The sequence below is a fragment of the Hippoglossus stenolepis genome, chromosome 16 (assembly GCF_022539355.2).
Source record: "Hippoglossus stenolepis isolate QCI-W04-F060 chromosome 16, HSTE1.2, whole genome shotgun sequence".
NCBI lineage: Eukaryota > Metazoa > Chordata > Actinopteri > Pleuronectiformes > Pleuronectidae > Hippoglossus > Hippoglossus stenolepis.
In genome coordinates, this window is record NC_061498.1 from 1,588,015 (window position 1) to 1,607,696 (window position 19,682).

At 46.3% G+C, this 19,682-nt stretch overlaps 1 protein-coding gene across 6 annotated transcripts in view; it reads left to right on the forward strand.

Moving 5' to 3' along the window:
- caskin1 (CASK interacting protein 1) overlaps positions 1 to 19,682 on the forward strand; it is a 62,668-nt gene that overhangs the window by 13,482 nt on the left and 29,504 nt on the right. For all 6 annotated transcript variants that reach the window (XM_047343950.1, XM_047343951.1, XM_047343953.1 and 3 more), the window contains exon 2: positions 19,232 to 19,283. In XM_047343950.1, coding sequence (XP_047199906.1) covers positions 19,232 to 19,283 — 52 coding nt within the window. The remainder of the gene's footprint in view (positions 1 to 19,231; positions 19,284 to 19,682) is intronic.

The window sequence follows — 19,682 nt, forward strand, 5'->3', positions numbered from 1 at the left end:
GCGCAGCGCCGTTCTCAAGCACGCAGCCGGGCTGTTCACACGGGACGAGCATTTCTCCGCTGGTCAGCCCGCGATTCACTCACATGTGGCATTTGTCTGGATCGCTGGGACTGGGAGGCTGCAGCAGCTGCTCGGGAGCGACCGCCGCTCTCCCGTGCGTGAGCTGGAATTTGTGTCAGCGCCACACAGCAGCAGTGTGGAGGACTTCCGCAGTGTTCAGCGCTACTGTAACCCCGAACCCCGACATTCAACGGGTACAACAACAAGCGGAGAAAGCAGAATCGCGGGCTGACCTTATATGTACAGTCTATGGGGCTGACCAGCGGAGAAATGCTCGTCCCAGGTGAACAGCCAGGCGGCTGCGGGCTGAGAACGGCGCTGCGCTGCTCGCAGCGGTCTTCCACACTGCCAGCTGTGTGGAAGACTTCCGCAGTGTTCAGCTCTACTGTATGCCGGGTTACAGTAGTTCCGCCGGTTACAGTAGTTCCGCCGGGTTACAGTAGTTCCGCCGGGTACACCGGACGCGGAAGTGCCGCTGCGAGGCAGCGCAGCTGCTTCAGCACGCAGCCGCCTGGCTGTTCACACGGGACGAGCATTTCTCCGCTGGTCAGCCCCATAGACTGTATATATAAGGTCAGCCCGCGATTCTGCTTTCTCCGCTTGTTGTTGTACCCGTTGAATGTCGGGGTTCGGGGGTAAATGATGGTCTTCATAGCCCCCCCCCTCTCTTTCTCTCTCTGCCTGTCTGCTTGTGTGCTTGTAGTGGATGGGCAGAGGGGGACATTTAATTATGTGATTGGGAAAATTAAAACTCCAGGACAACAAGGGGAATACAAAGTATGGGATGCATATTTGATAATTTATATCATATAAAATATGTAATTTATATCGTTTAAAATCATGGGGGGAGAGGGGGAGGGGGAGCTGGCTCATTAGCATTTAAAGGAACAGGCAGTCAAAACAGGTCGCTCTGTGGAGGGCTGTTTTATACAGGGTAAAAAGGAGCTGTTTTAAATGATCCTTGTGGTATTTTGACCAAAGTATGTTACAGACATTTCATTAAGACCCCAAGGAACCATATCAACTTGTGGTAAAATGGGCATGCTATGTCCCCTTTAAACTACCGTCGATTTAAACACGACACGGCTGAGTCACCGGGATCCCTCCCTTTCAAAGCAGGTTGTTTGTGAAGTGTGAATTAGTGAATTTTTTACAAACAACCTCAATGCAAAGACTTATTTATTATATGAATTTGTAATAAATGTAATTAATTGATGATGTATTAATTTAAGAAACAGTCTCCCCATCACACTTTTACCGTTTTTCAACACAGCAACCTTTCCACTACTTTCCACCTTTCTCTTTTCAGCCCCCTCTGCACACACCCCTTCTCTCCCTCCTGACCTCATTTTTGTTCTGAGGCTCTGGCCGAGTTTTGGCCTCTGCTGATATTTTTAGGTAGAAACATCATCAGATTCATTTTTACTTTGAAACGTCACGTTCCAGCAGAACGACGGTCTCGATTCACTGGAACCAGAGCAAACGTCTCAAAACGCTGGTGCTGATGATTTATTGATGTTTAAATGCAACATGTAGCGGCTTCAATAAAAGATCAATGTTGAGCTGATCTGTCTTTGATCTCCACTTCCTCTTCTTCTCCTTCTGTCCTCCCTCTTCTCATTCATCCACTTCTTCATCCCTCCGTCATCTCTCCTTCTCCCTCGTTCCTCATCTCAACATTTGTGTCCTTGTTTCCCAGCAGTGAGACAGAAATAGTTCTCTACTCAGTACCAGTAGTCAACTGGAATAGATCCATACCAGGACCTCAGTGTGTGTTTGTGTGTCTGTGTGTGTGTGTGTGTGTGTGTGTGTGTGTGTGTGTGTGTGTGTGTGTGTGTGTGTGTCTGTCTGTGTGTGTGTGTGTGTCTCTGGGCGTTCTCTGTTAGAAACCTGACATTTACACTCGCAGGAGGAGGATGCACCCTCTTGCACATGAAACACATCCTAAACTTCTCTTGCTCTCTCCCTCTCTCCCACATTTTAATTTTAACACCAGACTATTTTGAGTTTAGTTATTTTTGTATTAAATATGCAGGTCAGTTGTGTTTTGATTCACTCTTTATATATCACCCTGTCTTTATATATCACCCTGTCTTTATATATCACCCTGTCTTTATATATTACACTGTCTTTATATATCACCCTGTCTGCACAAACTACGCTTTAGAGGAAAGGCATTAACACTTTAACTTTTATGTATCTATATATATATCTGTCTTATTAAAAGGTGTATAGAGCTTAATATACCTTTACTTCAGTTAGACGTCTTTACTTTAGTTTATTTCACACAACATGAACACAAAACACATGAATGAATGTTTAAATACATGTGGATGTGGTAGAAACCAGTAATGGCTTCTATGAAAACCCGAATATAATATAATATACTGTATCATATATATATATCTTCATCCCAGGCTATAAAAGAGAAAAGTGGACATATTTTAGTACAACAGAAAGATTTCTGTATCCAACGTTATTAAAAGATTTCCAAAATGATGTCATGCGAGGTGATGTCACAGGATTCAGGTCCACACCCTCATCACCAGATTTATTAGATCACTTTCAAAACTTCTCATTTTCCCGTCTTCCCTCTTTATGACAAAGGTGTAATGAAATGTGTTTTATTGTTTGATGCCTCAGGAATTAATACGCAAAGACACACGGCCGCTCAAACACACTCTTTGTTAATTATGTGAGTATAGTGGCAGGGTAATTTTCTGCTGGGTAATTGATCTGCACAATAATCAGAGGTACACACCTGCTACACACACACACACACACACACACACACACACACCACACACACACACACACACACACACACCACACACAGACACACACACACACACAGATCCAGTGTTGAATCAGTGCAGCCTGGTTTATGAGCTAAATTAAGAGTCACATCTGAGAGTCTCTCTGCAGAACTGGACGCTCTGATTGTTCCGGGACCGCTGATGTCACTGTCACGTGTGTGTGTGTGTGTGTGTGTGTGTGTGTGTGTGTGTGTGTGTGTGTGTGTGTGTGTGTGTGCAAGTTATTACATTTTCCCAATTGAGTGTTGCCCTGAACAGCAATTATCTAACTGTAATGCTCTGTCAGGCTTTGGATTTCCGCTCATGTTGAAGTGCTGTTCATGGAGCTGTAGAGCGACACTCCACATTTAAATAGAAGGCGTATTTTTTTTATTTAACCGTTTCCACACAAAAAGACAGAGAGTGTTGTTTGAGTTGTGTTAGTCCGGCGCTCGTGGAAGCTCTTCAGAGAGAGCAGAAACGCTTGAACAGTAGAAATTCACAAGTACGATTTTAATGCTTGAGAATTTTGAGACAATATATAAACGCCATAGACATCGAGCAAACATAAACCTTCCAGTAAATGAGTTTTTTGTTTTTGGTCCAGACGTCTCCATGCACGATGGCAGGATTTCATATCCAGGATATTTGAGCTTCACTTCTGGATAGTGGGAGGAAGTGGAGACACATCGTCCATCTTTATTTACAGTAGACGCTAAACGATCAATTCCACACGTGTTTGCCTCTTCGTGAACATGCGTTTGTGCTCGGCCATGTCTGCATTGTTGGTTTATTGTGTGCATCGTGTGTGTGTTTGTGTATGTGTGTGAGTGGGGAAGGGGTTAACTTAGCGCTGGCTGTTTTCCAGAGCCTGAGAGTGGGAGATAACAGAGAGCTGCTCGGAAAGGGAGTAAGAGGATGACAGAGAGAGGCACTGAAAAAGTAACTAGGAGAGAAAGAAGGAAATTGCAGTTTACAGGCCAACCCGGTGTGATGGTGTGAGAAGATGATGGAGAGGGAAACGAGAGAAGAATGTGAAAGAGAGAGTACGGGAAGAGGAGGAGGAGGAGGAGGAGGAGGAGGGAAGAGGGCTGGAAGAATGAAGAGAGGATTAGAAAAGGGAGAAGAGGTAGAGATGAGAGCAGTGGAGGATGGGAAGAGGAGAACCCTCGACAGAAGAGGGAGGAGGAGAAGTGTCGGAGTGGAGGAGGGTGTTTGTCATGACTCATGCCCAGGAGAGCTGCCCGCTGCAGGGGAAACCGCTCACTGAGAGTCCCCGGCTTCTAAAGGCCTCCTGGAAGTTTGTGTAATGTGTGTGAGGTCAGCGGGGAGACGAGGGACAGACAGACGGACGGAGGTCAAAGTGAAACTGGGACACAACTGTCCTCTTCCTCTTCTTCTTCTTCTTCCTCTTCCTCTTCTCTTACTCTTACTCTTACTCTTACTCCGTCTCGTCTCGTCTCGTCTCGTATCCCCTTGTTTCTACTCCTCTTCCTCTCCTCTTTCTTCCTCTTCCTCTTCTCTTACTCTCCTCTCATCTCGTCTCCTCTCGTATCCCCTTGTTTCTACTCCTCTTCCTCTCCTCTTTCTTCTTCTCCTTGCCTCCTTCCCTCCTCCCATCTCCTTCCTTTTGTCTCCTCTCTCTCGTCCTCTCATCTCCTCTCCTCTCTTAGTATAGGGGCAAATTTACTGCAGCATTACACACACACACATTTGTTCGGCTTTATTAATATCCCGAGGCTAACGAGCTTTACGTGAAAGGTTGTGTACGTTTTTATTTTTTACATCTCACCCCATCTCTATTTTTGTCTTTCCATCTCACTCACTTTCTCCATTTCACCTCCCCCTCTCCTCGCCCTCTCCTCCTCTCACAGTCTAAATGTAGTGAACAATCACGATACTCCACAACAGTGCGAGCCCACGCTGTTCGGTCATAAGAGAGAAGAGGGGATAGAAGGAGGGAGGGAAAGAGGAGATATGGACAGTGGAGCGCAGAGAGGATCTCGATCTGGGAGGAAGCTGAGAGGAGGAAACCAGCAGGATGAGGTGGACGTGTTGTTGTTGTGTTTCCAGCCTGCAGCTCGGAGTCTGTTTTCTAATCCAGCGCCGGCTTATTCTCGGCCTCGATCGCTGCCACACTTGTGCTGAATTTGTCACCTCTTTCCCCCCGTCTCACTTTTACTCCTCCCCACTCAGCCTCCAGCGTATTCTCCTCCTTCTCCTCTTCTCCTTGTTGTTGCAGATTTCTCTTCTGTGCTGTGCTTTCGTCTTTTTGATTTGGTTTCATCTCTCGTTCCATTTCCCTTTTTCCTGAGGCAGCGCTCAGCAGAAGAACGAGAGGGACGTTTACAAACCTTCGTCTATTTGCTGTACAACTGCCAGCAAATTGGGGATTTGAGTGAATAGAGTGAACATTAGCATTTAGATCAAAGTACCACTGGGCTTGATTGTAGTGTGTCTTCATTGTCAGTGAGTGTGTCTGTGTGTGTCTGTTGTTTACCAGACAACACACACAGACATTACAAACTATGCATTTCTCATTAACACATTTTTTAAGCACAATTAAGGCCTAAAATTCAGATGATTAAATTCTAGACTCAGTAGAAACTCTGCTGTGAGGAGGATTGTCCTCATGGCCACTTGACCTTTCACCTCAGGGGGAAATGTCTCCTGCACCAATACTTCATTTTAAAAAGCAGCTGGATCACCAAGAATCCTCCTGTAGTTTTATAGAAAGTGGGACGTTGCTGTAGGAAAACACGTGATCTCTATTTATCTGTCTGTGTTGTTTAACATCACTTCAGTACAACAGCAGCCTTCAGCTTCTCCTGCAATGATCAGAGCAGAGGGCACAACACACACACAGCAATAACACCACACACACACACACACACACACACACAGACACACACAGACAAATATACACACACACAGATAGATACACATCCCCCCCAATCCAGGCAATTACACTGTTAGGCTGCATAAAACGTTGTGTGAAAGGTCGGCGACCTAACTGATCTGTGCAGCTCAGGGCCTGATGCTGTCAGTAGCAGATACACACAACAACAACAACAACAATGACAACAACATGTAGCGTGGGCTTTTAGTGTGACAGCAGTGGTGATCCACAAACTGCGACAGAAGAATGAAGTGAAGGCGGTTAGAGGATCAGAGAGACGCTGCGGACTGGAGTGTTCAACGTGACCAATCAAGAAATCAGCCGGTGCAGTTGCGAGTGCGTAAGGGCGGCGACTTGCGCTCATTTTTGTTTTATGTGCGTAGATTTTCAGACTAAATAAACACTGTGGTAGTGGGGCGTGGTCAGCTGCAGGAGGGAGGGAGTGGGGATGGGGTTCTGGGATCAGTGCCAGGGAGAGAGTCGGATTGTACACAGGTGTTCCAGTTCAACTCATGACTCTCTCCTCTTTATCAGCAGTAGCGTGCTGGGGCGTGGGGGGTCACTCCCGGACTTAGAAACTAAACCAGAGTAACCAAGCTAGTTGCTTTATGTGTGATTTAAGTTGATGTTTGTTGACGTGTGTGTGGAGCAGTAAAGAGAGACATTGAAGACGCCTCCCTGATTCCCCTTGTGCTCATGACGAGGAACTCACGGTAACGCAGAGGCATCGTTACAAACACCTTCCTGCTTTGTATTCAACAAATCAAATAAATATACTTACTTGGAGATTGGACCCTGACGGCCTCTCGCCCTAACGGGGGCGGACAGGGCGTCTCTCACTCGGACTCTGCTCCAGGTCCACAGCTGCCTGCGTCCAGCACAGACGTCTTCACCGAGCAGACAGGACGACTCGATGAAGTGGAATAATCTGACCCCAGAGAGCAGCCGGACGTCGAGGAGCTACTGACGACCAAAACATCCCCACGAAGAAGTGATGGTTTTAAACTTCAGACCTGTTGTACAACAAGCGTCTGGAAAAATAAGATCCATAATATCCCGTATAGATTTTTCGCTGGCCCCTTCACTTCATTTGGGCTCAGGACCCAGATGATATATTGCACTGGATGATTCAGACAATATATCAGGTTTCTGAGAACAGGAGCGCTGACGGGGCAGAAAATCTTCCCTTCTCATCCCTGTGAATGAATTACTGAGTAATGCAGCGTCAGCAATCCTCCTCCGGACGGGTTAGAACAAACTGACCCAGATTTACTGTCAACTATTTGCACGTCTCACACAAAGTTAGGTTTTCAGGTTAGAAACCCGACGTCTCGTCACTGCAACACTGAACATGTGGAAGCAGGTTTATATTCTGATCTTATTTCAAGCATCATCCAGGATATTGTGCTGCTTTCTTCATGAATCCCATTTTTAGAATAAATCTGGTCTTCTGAACTGATCCCTGTGGTAGAAGAGATGGTGGCACGGTGGTGCGGTGGTTAGCACAGCAAGACGGTTTGAATCCCAGAGGATAAGAGGTATAGAGGACGGATGGACGGACACCATACCCACAGTTTCTAGTCCAAGAGGGTTATTTATTCTTTATTCATGACCCAGAGAGACCAAACGGGGCCTAATCAGATGATCTCAGGCTCTGACGAGGAGCTCGCTGCCAGGCAGGACGGTAAGAGTCAAGAGTAAGTGATTAGAATCTGCTAATTGAAGATCGGGTCTGAGGAGACAGAGACATTATTCAAGAGGAGTTGCTGAGAATCAAGGAGAATCAGGCAGAACCACTGAGAGTGAAAACAAACGAGGATAATGAGAAGGTGAGTAAAAACCAAACGAGAGAGAAAAGAGCAGCGTGAGGACAGAAGACTGAAGCAGAGCAGTGACAACAGAGCGACAGGCGGAGGAAGCTCTCTCTACAGCAGACACATGCTCCCTATTGATCACTGAGACATGTGTCTGTCCCCGGGGTCGCAGGGTCCCCTGTAAGGCCCCCCCTGCCCGCCAGCGCGCTCGCCTGTCTGCGTGGGAGTCGTCACGCCGTCTGCGTGTCTCAGCGCGTTAAGCGTACAGGGATCGGATGTGGCGTCTGTGCCTGCACCTCGTTGTGTTGAGCAGTTTTCCAGGATAAACAAGGTCGGATGTAAAATGACAATCACGCTGAAGTGGAGAGGGGGATTTCATTAAATGTTACAAAATCATATATGGCTTGACAAGGTTTCCTCCGGTCGCACAGGGACACTTATTTTTAGTGTGATAACTAATGTTTGATAATCATCACTTGATATGAAGCACAGCAAAATAGAATTACTGGTAATTTGTCTGTTCCGGGCCGAGATATTTGAGCAACCACTAATCAAATATAATGATATATATATAATATAATATAATATAATATGAGATTTCTCTTTGCACGATCATCTGCCTCATGATTTCAACTTCTAAATCTAATCAAACCTGCGGTGGAATAACGTCTCCATTCATTCCCGTGTTCTTGGACTCGACGGTGACGTTAATCAGAAACGTTGAATGTCATTTTTTTAGTTCAGGATGTTGCATCATCGGGGGGGGATTTACCACAACATCAAATCACACAAACCGTCTACACACTCAACATGTGTGTTCGCGGGATAAACATCCGACGCAGCCGAGACGGAGGCGCAGGGAGGAACTCAGCATGTGTGGCTCCGACCGACGTGTTTGCCATCAGGGAGATAACCTTGATAACTGGTGTGAAAGCCGTTGCTAGGTAACTGTCGGTGTATCTGCGTGGGGCAGTTAAAAACGCTGCCGGCACAAGGTCTCATGAGCAAAGATAATCAATTCCTACGAAACATATTTCATCTCCTCTGCGGCAGGGTCCACCTGGAAGCGTCCGTCAGTCCCGCTGCTGCTGCTGATGAAGCTGCACCTCCACCCTTCCAGCTCAGAGGTGGAGTTTTTAATGAGACTTCTGTTGGAATGGAAGTAGTTTGAGGTAGAACATGATGAAGGAGAACGTCAGTCACGGAGCCTGAAGCACGTTGAGTGTGTAAATAATGATGCGCTTGATGCTCGGGTCTGATGATAGTGAGTAAAAAACACGTCTCTGGTTTCCTGGTCTGTGAGGTTTCTGCTCTGCTGTGGACGACTTCAGCTGCATTCAGACATGAGACACGAGACATGAGACACGAGCACACATGAGACACGACACAGACATGAGACATGAGACACGAGACATGAGACACGAGCTGCTGATAGGACATTACGTCATATTCCTGTTTACATGATAAAGACAAAAGCCTAAAGCATCATTACGACCACTTTGTTATATGTGAGATGTTCTACTTGAAATAGATTAATCTACGTTGCTGCTGTTTTTACCATTTTGGGTGTTTTCAAACCTTTTATTAACCTCATTCAGGTTAAGCTGCCCAGTGTCTCTGGGTTTTTATTTTATCCTCAAGACAAGGACGAGGACGAGGACGAGGAACTAAACCTCCCTTGTCCTCTTGTCCCTCCCCCTATCTGCTGTAATGTAGGTTAGTTCAAACACATCAAGGTCAACAAGACGCCGTGTGACCTCTCAGCTCTGTTCAGCTTATCTCACTACTCCATTCTGTGTCTCGGAGAAGAAGTGAGCGTCTCTGATTGGTAAAGTTTCAGAGTTGCCGGCCTGTTGGTTCACGTTGGCTCGATGGGTTCAGCTCCCCGTCCTGCTCCTGCAGGAGCTCAATCAAGGAGCGCTGCTGTATCCATGGAGACAGGCTCCCCTGGTGTGTGAGTGTGTGTGGTCAGCGCCGGGGTTAGAGTTTCATGTGTGTATAAATAGCAGCTTATAATGGAAAGAGACCCATTGTTCTGGTAAAAGTCTTGACTGCACCACACGCCGCTGCTGCGACCACCACAACACACTCATCTGCTTCACTGTCCTTTCACTTTAGAGGCTTTGGCTCGAAAAGAAGAATAAAAAGAGACGTGGACAGGTTCGATGTGAAGGAGTTAACGTATCTCTGAGTGAAGGGAAGAGGGAGCGTGAGGTGGAGGTGGGTGTAGCATCAGTCGAGCTACGCTCCCGAGCTCTGGGTAGTGACCGAAACAACGAGGTCAGGAATACAAGCGGCCGACATGAGGTTTCTCCGTCTGGCTCAGCTTTAGAAACTCGGAGTAGAACCGCTGCTCCTTCAAGTCGAGAGGTCGACAGTTGAGGTGGTTCAGGCATCGGGTCAGGACGCCTCTGGGGTTGGACCCAGAACTCGCTGGAGGGACTAAATATCCCATCAGTCCTGGGAACGTCTCGGGATCCACCAGGAAGAGCTGGAAACTGTGGCCAGGGAGAGGGATGTGACCTGAGCCCGGATAAGAGGAACTGACGTCTGTGTTCTCACAGTTTCAGAACAATGTCCAGAGTTCACTTCATCTTTACAAGCAGCTAACGAGTGCTGAGCTGTGATTGGGTTAAATGAGCAGCTGTAGAGAAAGAGCTGATGTCTCTGATTGGATAGTTCAGTCACTAGTACACAGATTGTGACAGGACAGAGTCGTCCCGAATCAGCGAAGGAGGAGGAGTCCTTCGTCTGCCGCCATTTTCACAAATCTGAAAATACACAGTTGAATAACACGAGTATTAAAACACCCTCAAATATTATCACGCACATGAATTTAGACTTTGAAAAGTTGGAAATGTCAGACACTGATGAAAACATTGGTGCAGATTCATAATATAGTTTAGCAGCAGTAATGCATCACAGTCTGCTGCATTGATTGGTTTGTCTCGTCTTCATTTCCTGTCTCAGCGTCTCTTCCTGTCCCAGCTCCTGTCTTCACTTTTTATTTATCCATCTCTGTCTCTTTCTCTCCGATGGTCCTGAATCCATTTGGAAAGTTTCTCTAATTCAATCACCGCACATCCTGTTAACCTGCTTCTGAAGTCACGTGTGTGTGTGTGTGTCTGTGTGTGTGTTGTGTGTGATTGTGTGTGTGTGTGTGTGTGTGTGTGTGTGTGTGTGTGTGTGTTCAGCTGAGCAAATATGGATCGCAGCTCGGAGCTAATCACTACTCGTCATCCTGTTCCGTGCACTTTGCCAACTGCTGTGCACACAAACACACAAACACACACATACAACAACACTGTGTATTCGACATGAACCTGCAGGCTGTTGCAACATCTACACGTAGAGTGGCTGTAACTCGGTTTGAAACATGGATTTAAGATATAAGACGACTGAGTTGTTTGCATATTCATATATAAGGGTTGAATATAACAACAATAGTATTTCTGCTCTTTCACATCCATTAAGGAAATGAAAGTGGACGACCCTGAATGAAACGGAACGGTGTTCATTTATTGACCCTTTTCTGTAACTCGGGCTCTTTCACTGCTGCTGCCGTGTTTTATTTAGATAAGTGCACGTTGCCTCACATTAGTCTTTCTCACTGGATTCAAATGGAAGCTCTTCATTTACCCACAGTAGTGAACAGAGCGACATTAAGACTTCCACTTAACCCAGAGCTTCTTATTCATTTACTGGGACAATAGAGTTCAACACAATGGCTCCACAAGTTCAAATCCCACTCGTTTTCTAAAACAGACATTTTGAATATCAGCCATAATGTTTTAACCATCCGAGGTAGATTCACCACAAGCTACCAGATTGTAAACCACGTTACATTCTCCTGTAGAAGTCTGTTTGATATCTACTACGTTTCGATGTCAAGGGGAAGAACCACACTACCCACAATCCTCAGGTGTAATAGCGGCGGCTGTGATTAGTGGAGCTCGCTGCTACCTTGGAAATGTGTTTGTACCTTTTCCTTTATTCTGTTTTCCAATATTAGTTTTTGCTCGATTCATCTCGAAGCTGCTCGGCCTGGTTTCCGGGTTTCAAACTCTTTTATGAGGATTTATGGGAACGTCAACAGAGAAAATGGAGAAAGGAGAAATTTACTCCCTGAGCCAGAGCTGTTCTAAAAGTGGACGCTCACTGTGACGCTCTGTAGTTTCTCTGGAAAAACGAGACTGCAGAACATTAGGTCAAATCTGCAGCTCAGGCTGCGTTCTGGCATTTGTCTTGCATTTTTGCCCCAAGAACAAACTAACAAACGTGACCAGAACCCGACAGCCGTTTGTTTTGCGTGTCCGAACCTGAGCCGACTCCGTTTTCACTGATTCCCTGATACCCAGACGTGTGCAGGCAACGTGACCGCACATGACCCAAACTCCAATATCTATGAGAGTGGGTATCCACACGCTCACATGGACAGGAAGGGAGAGACCAAAGGGAAGGAAAGGCAGCACTGTAGGGAGGAGAGGGAAAGTGGAAGGGAGGAAGGATGTAAGGAGAGAGGAGAGGAAGAGGAGGAGAATCAGGGAGAGGAAAGATGGCAGATATGGAAGAGAGGAAGAAAAACGGGATTCATTGATCATGCAGGTAAAATGGAAGAAGAAAGATGGGTCGGTGTGTTGGCTTCATCAGTTAGTCTCACACACACACACACACACACACACTCACACACACACACACACACACACACACACACACACACACACACACACACACACACTTCCTCTTCCTTCATCCTGTGTTTTTTTTTCGTGCACTCTGATCCTCCCTTCACTGTCGGAGGCCTCAGAAACAGATGTGCCAGGATCACACGTGTGAGGGAGCACAGAAGTGTCTCAGTGTTTGTGCTCGCTAAATTGTGTGTGTGTGTGTGTGTGTGTGTGTGTGTGTGTGTGTGTGTGTGTGTGTGTGTGTGTGTGTGTGTGAGCTAGCCAGGGTGTATGTATTTATAGTAAATGAATTCAGCTGGCTGCACCTCTGACTTCCTGTGGCACGCTCTGAACAATGCTCATCTGTGTGTACGAGTGTGTGTGCACGCTGTGTGTGTGTGTGTGTGTGTGTGTGTGTGTGTGTGTGTGTGTGTTGGCTACGTGCACTATTTGCTGTCACATGTGTTTATGATGTTGTTGTGTTGACATTCCAAGTCTGTGTTTACGTGTCGCGATGCATCCATCATGTGACGTCATCCAGTCTGACAGAATGCAATTACTGACCTGTCTCTGTCCCATGATGCACCTGTCAATCAATGGAACGGTCCGGGCTCAGTTAACGAGCAGAGGAGCAGACGTGTAGACGCATTGGTTTTTAAACTCACTTCAAATGTTTCTAAAACTTTGTCTGAAAGCATTTTGGGCCCGATGCTGATACACTGATATCATTTTCAACATTTAAACCATGAACTTTAACGCTGATGCCAATATGTTTAGAGGATGCGGCCAAAGTCGTAATTTTTATACGTATCTGATTAATAAAGTCAGCTTCATGTTCTCTAACCTTTCATTTGGGACGTTGCCATTGAAGAAGATGCATTTGTGATAACTGATGAGCTCAGACAGATTTAACCTCGTCGACTGGACAGCGACACGTGAGAGACACAGTTATTATGAAATGAACAATCTGTGTTTTCTCCAATTCACAACCATTGCTCCGGTAATGAAGGATTCAACAGTAACCGCACTGAGCTCAGCTGATCTGGGTCCAGGTGTCGGCTGAACGTCTGAATGGTCTCCATGACGACTCGTGTTCACTCACAGTCACTCTGGAAGAAGCAGATGTTGCTGGAGACACTTCATCTGGAATAAGGACGTCACACACAAACACACACTGTCACTACTGTCACTACGCTAATGTGACTCTCTCTCTCTCTCTCCCTCGCTCTCTCCCTCTCTCACTCTCTCTCTCGCTCTCTCTCTCTCTCTCTCTCCCTCTCTCAGTCTCTCTCTCTCTCTCTCGCTCTCGCTCTCGCTCTCTCTCTCTCTCTGTGTGTGTGTGTGAACATTTGTGTCCGTGCAAGTGATTCATCTTTGTGTTTGGATGTGTGTACACACTCCTCCATGTGTAGGAAGAGCAAGAGGATGCTTGTTGCCTGGCAACCATCTCTACGCAACCCATTGGTCCTTTGTGTGCCTGTGTGTATGTGTGTGTTTGTGCTTGTGTGTGTGTGTGTCTGTTATGCTGCAGGCTGAGGTTTTGCAGCAACATCATGAAATCAGTATTTTCCCAGAGTTCTGCTGCGGCAGGCTACAAAATAGTGAAGTGATTCAGTGTGTGTGTGTGTGTGTGTGTGTGTGTGTGTGTGTGTGTGTGTGTGTGTGTGTGTGTGTGTGTGTGTGTGTGTGTGTGTGTGTGTGTGTGTGTGTGTGTGTGTGTTTAGGTGAAGGTTTCACTCAGTTGCTTTGAATTTGGATTCATTGTGATATTGGATCCATCCACATTTGGCAAACAACATTTGTGTAAATGGGTTTTTATTGCCACACAACATAAAGTGTTCAGCGAGCATCAGTTCAACTCATGTGATCAGAAGAAGATTTGTCGTTTCCTTTTGAGTTTGAGTGGCAGAATCTAAAAGAAAAGCTAGTTTATAATAAATAGATATTGCTGAATTAATTTGACCAATACAAAATAACATAAACAGGCAGAAAAATCATTTAAATCACATTTAACAGTTTGATTTTGAAAGAATATATATCATGTCATGGATTTCAGGTCAAATCCCCCGTTGCTTTGTGCCGAATCGTGCGACCTGTTTCTGTCTGAGCGCTGCTTACTGGGAAGCTTACTGGGAAGGAAGCAGCAGCAGATGTGGGACAAACACCAGAAAGACTCCCAGTTCCTGCTGCTGCACACCATCCCCGCCTGGATTCACTATCTGGCAGGACGCTGGACTTCCAGCTGTGCTGCACATTTGATCTCTCGGCCAACTTAGGATTCTCTCTCGATGCAAAGTGCTCGTATAGTTTTAAATATAGTCCAGTGTTTGGCAGCTTCAGCTTGTTAACCAGCGTCGGATTTAAACACAAATGAATAATTAAAAGAAAAGCAGAAGGTGTGAATGTGTAAACATGTTGTTGAGTGTATGCTCAGTTTATGAGCATTTTAATGACAAAGGGTGTGTGTGTGTGTGTGTGTGTGTGTGTGTGTGTGTGTGTGTGTGTGTGTGTGTGTGTGTGTGTGTGTGTGTGTGTGTGTGTGTGTGTGTGTGTGTGTGTGTGTGTGTGTGTGTGTGTTGTGTGTGTGTGTGTCTGTGTGTGTGTGTCTCTGTGTGTCTCTGTGTGTGTGTTTCTGTGTGAGCCATGAGCAGATGGTGTGTGTGTGCGCTACCTGCTCAGAAAGCTCTGGGCAGGAAGAGTTGAGGAAGCCGAGAGGGTCAATGGGGATCAAACCGCTCCTGCAGTTCCCATGCTGACACACACACACACACACACACACACACACACACACACACACGGGTCATCAGTCTGGTCGTGTTTATATGTAAATGGATTATTATTGCTAATTATTTATATTGAGACATCAGAGCTACGGACTGTAATGCATGTGTGTTTGGTTTGGTCATGTGTGTGTGTGTGTGTGTGTGTGTGTGTGTGTGTGTGTGTGTGTGTGTGTGTGCATACATCTGGCAGGCAGAGCATGATGTTGGCAGAGCTCCTCTTCTTACCCGTTCTGTCCTTATATGATGTCTTGTACAAAGCCTCTGTCCTTATTTAATGGCATGGGGGGGGCCGGCTCTGTATTTTAATGATGTCAGAAAAGAGGAAGGGGGTCACTGTGTGGACTCCAAAGCGAAACAAGACACACGATCACACATGAGCACACAGGCAGGACGGAGAGAGATGATCAGAGCCAGTGACTGTGTGAACGTCCGTCACAGCCGGATGCTGTAAAAGTCATTTTCTGGTAACGAGCAGTTGGAGCGTTTCAAGGCTTGAGCACGAATCTCTGCTGGTTAGATCCTCAGAACAACAAACCTGTGGACCAAAGATTGGTGGAGAATTTATTTAACATGAGTCCAGAGGAGCATTTGTGCAAAAGACGTCCAATCACGGAGCTTGAAATCTAAAACCGGTGCTTCATTTGAAACATTTAGACTTTTAGATGAATTTCTGCCACTGATTCATGGTTTCAACCCAGAGTTGTGAGAGGTGAAACCAACAGGAGCTCGTAGTTAAAAGCATTTCTGATTTCTGCTGGGTGAAGCAAAGAGTCTACCTTAATAATGCAGGAGGAGGTTTAAACACAGGTCCTGCTACAACTCCTGCCAAAGTCAGTTCAGGGCTGCAGTCGAGGTGAGGAAACGACTTCACCTTTCTCCTTCGTAGAACTGGAGGGAAGAGACGGCACGAGAAGAAAAGGGTGGAGAGGAAGAGAGGGAGCCGGAGAGAGGAGGGGAAATGGGGACAGATCGATCAGAGCCAAGACAACAGGTCCACTTTCTAAAAGCTCTCCAGTGTCCTGCACACGGTTTTCCATCCTCACTGCCAGAGAGAGAGAGGGAGGGAGGGAGAGAGGAAGGCAGGAAGGATCCTCTCCTCTCGTCGTCTTTACTCTCGTCTCAATCTTCCCCAGGACAGATATTACATAACAGTGAAGCTTATTATGAAAAGCAGGGATGTTGTTTTCAGTTTTCTTCTCCCATGGGGACGAGATCCGTCCATATTTGCCGAGCGTAGAAAAACAAGATAATCTGCAAAAATGTTTCCCCTCAAACAACTTATCCTCTCTGGTGTTTGAGATATGAACATCTCTAACCTTTTTAAACATGCGAGCTGGCTCTTCACAGTCACTGCCATTAAAAACCCACCCTGCCTCTCAGGCCCCCCCCCTCACCTTTGACATTCACTGGGGCATGTTAACAGGGAGCGATCGATCCCCCTCCAGGAGAGATATGGAGAACGGAGCAGAGGGAACTGTGCTGTTGAGTTATCTCTGGGTTGGTGGTTTCCGGTTCCTCTCACACACACACACTCGGAAATGTCACTTAGGTAAATGGGAACCAACGTAAAAGAGAAACTCGGACATGTGTAATAATGCAAAGGTCGGCAGGTCGGTCCACGCCTTCACGTTTCCCGCTGCATGAAATGTCAGATCTTTGGTAATTCCTGAAATCTGCAGCTCCAGGCTGACGGCGCTGTGGTTTTATTTGAACATTAATGTGTTAATGCATGTCCCCAGTATCTTTGTGTTGACCCTGTGTGTATCTGGTGAGTGTGCGTGCGTGTGTGTGGGTGTGTACCGTTGGAGTGTGTGAAGAAGTGCGTCCTCAGCTGGCCGTCCTCTCCAATAACCATGGTTTCTCTGTTTGTTGTGTCTGTTGCTGTCCAGCGTCACTGAGCAGCACACACTGATGCAATAGAACAAACTTGTGTACCAGGTGTGTGTGTGTTTGTGTGTGTGTGTGTGTGTGTGTGGGTTTAACCTTTGCATAGTGTAATATTGCATATTTAAGAACTGCTCGTTTTACTGATGTACTTACCTGTGTAGAAATATTAATGATTCACCAATGATTCTTAGTTACTTTGCATATATTACAATCATTTAGATCATAAAGCTGGACAGACGAAGCCGTTGTCTTAGCGAGCTTCCAGTTCGTGGAGTTCAGGGACGTTCTGTTTGAAAGTACAGAGAGGCATTGTGGGAGACGTGTGATGTCACGACGTCACAGACGAGGCAGCCGGAGGAAAACCTGCCTCCGTCACACAGAAGAGAGAAGAGGATCCAAGGTGGATTTTTCCGGTAACTTGTGAAAAACCAGATGTGCCGAGTGGAAAGTTTTCCTCACACTGGTTCGTCGTGAAGACACCGTCAGAGTAAACCAGGGGATTTCTGTCCTGTCTCGTTTTCCTGTGACAGAACAGGGGTCACATCTGATGACATCGTGGGGTCAAGAGGTCAGGGCCGGCTCCTGCTGGACAGATGTGGACGACCCTAAACAAAGACGGGTCTGTGGGTGTGTTGTTCTTCTTTGGGAGGGAAACGTTTGATGGTGCTTATCAACCCGTTTCCAGACATGAGCTACAGAGAATGTCCTCACAGTTTGGGTCGGGACTTTCTGAGTTAGTGTTTCACACGTGAAGAGCACAGCAGAGTTTTCACCGGGCAGGAGAAACTCTGGAGAAACTCTGGAGAAACTCCGGAGCCTCTTGTGTTCTCGCCCCTACGGAGAATGTCAGGAGATCGCGTGGAGCTCAGTGCAGCTTCAGCTTCCGTCTCTTTTCTCTCATCACAAGGACGTCACGTTTGTCTCTGCCTCTTTTGAACTCTACACACCTCAGTGTCACTGCAGTGCGTGTTAGTGGATGCAGATCAGGTTGTGTGGCGCTGGGAGTGAATCCCTGGATCCAGTGGCCAGAAATAGTCTGTTAGGAAATCAATGTTTCTCTGAGTGGCGCTGGGAGCTGTCTCCTCCACAATAGAGGGACTGTCCTGTTTCCTGCACCCTGGAGGGAGTGAGAGAGTGTGTGTGTGTGTGTGTGTGTGTGTATCTGTGTGTGTGTGTGTGTGTGTGTGTGTGTGTGTGTGTGTGTGTGTGTGTGTGTGTGTGTGTGTGTGTGTGTGTGTGTGTGAGTGTGTGCCTGGATGCAAAGAGTAGAAAGCGAGAGAGTGCAGGCTCACATTTATCCTCAGTTCTGCATCATCAGGAGACATAAAAACAGAAAATTAAAAAAAATGTGTGTGTGTGTCGGTGTGTTGATGGTCATGATACAAACATCTTGTACTTCCTGACGTCCTCTCTCTGTGAGAACATCGAAGCTGTGCTCTTAGGCATCGTCGTGTCAAACCTGGAGTGTGAGTGAGAGAGTGACATCACTAATCCACCTCCACCTCCCTGTGTCAGGACGTCCAGCTGTTGTCTGGTCGTGCAGAATTCGACGTAAACATTCAAACCTTCACGTCAGGCGTAAACCAAAGTCCTGCGTTTTAAAGCTGAAAACCTTTGAGTGTGTCGCCTGCGTTGTTTGTTGAGTCTTTCATGTAACTTCACCGTCTGCTCTCAGGTGTGTACGTCTGATTAAAGTTTAAATTGATTCATTAGGAGAATTTATCAAACAGGTTTTCAGCCCGAGTGCTGGCGAGTGATTGTGCGCACGACAACACAACGTGATAGGACGTTTTTTTTGACATTTTCCCTGATTTTCCAGAGAGAGATTCTTGGATCTTAACGGGAAAATCGGACATATTTTTGGGCTGATTTCTGTGAGTGTGTGGAATTTGCTGCAGCTTGGCTGAATTCAAGGAAACTGGAAACATCTAGTTTTTTATCTTGAGACAAAATGTACAATGACGGTATTCAGCTCGTTTTTTTTTTGGTGCTTCCAGTCCCATTCATGTTAAATGACTCTAACCACCACGCACAGTAGCATGCAGGCTCTGAGTGATGTCACTATGAATGACACACATTATCACCACGGGAGCCTGAAGTCGAGGAAATGACATTCCTTCCTCCAAGCAGCAGGCGAGGAAACGTGACACCCGACGTGAATCATGTGTGTTTTCATTCAGGGGAAAAAGAACGAGGAATAAATGTTGCTTTATTGCCTCGAAGACTGATTCTCAACATAAACATTAAACGCTGTTGTGTCATAAAAAAAGGAATCAACCGGGACCAAAGAAAAATCCATTCACGTTCCTCCTTGTTTGTGTTTCAGAGCTTCTCGGTTCTGCAAAGAAAGTCAACGTCAACTTCCAGGACACAGACGGGTGAGTTACCGTCTCTTACTCCTCCCACGATACCTGTCAATCATTTCCATCGCTGTGTGTGGGTTGTCTCTGTGCCCCCCCCCTCTCCTCTTTAACATCCACCCTCCCACTGTCTCCCAGACCCGTTCACATAGAATCTGTTTTATCAAGGCTGTTTCCCTTCTGCCTCCTTGGTGTTAAAAGCTGGAGGATTCGTCCAGAATGCTCTACTCACATGTGTGTGTGTCTGTGTGTGTGTATACAGTGTTAATGATATGATTTTATGACATAAATTGTTGATTAATATCTCGTGATACGATATTAAGTGACGATCTGTGGCTCACACTCTTCAATCTGTTTTCACGATGCAGCAACGAGCTTTCAGAGAGAGAGTGGCGTCTGCAGATCGACCTCCAGCGG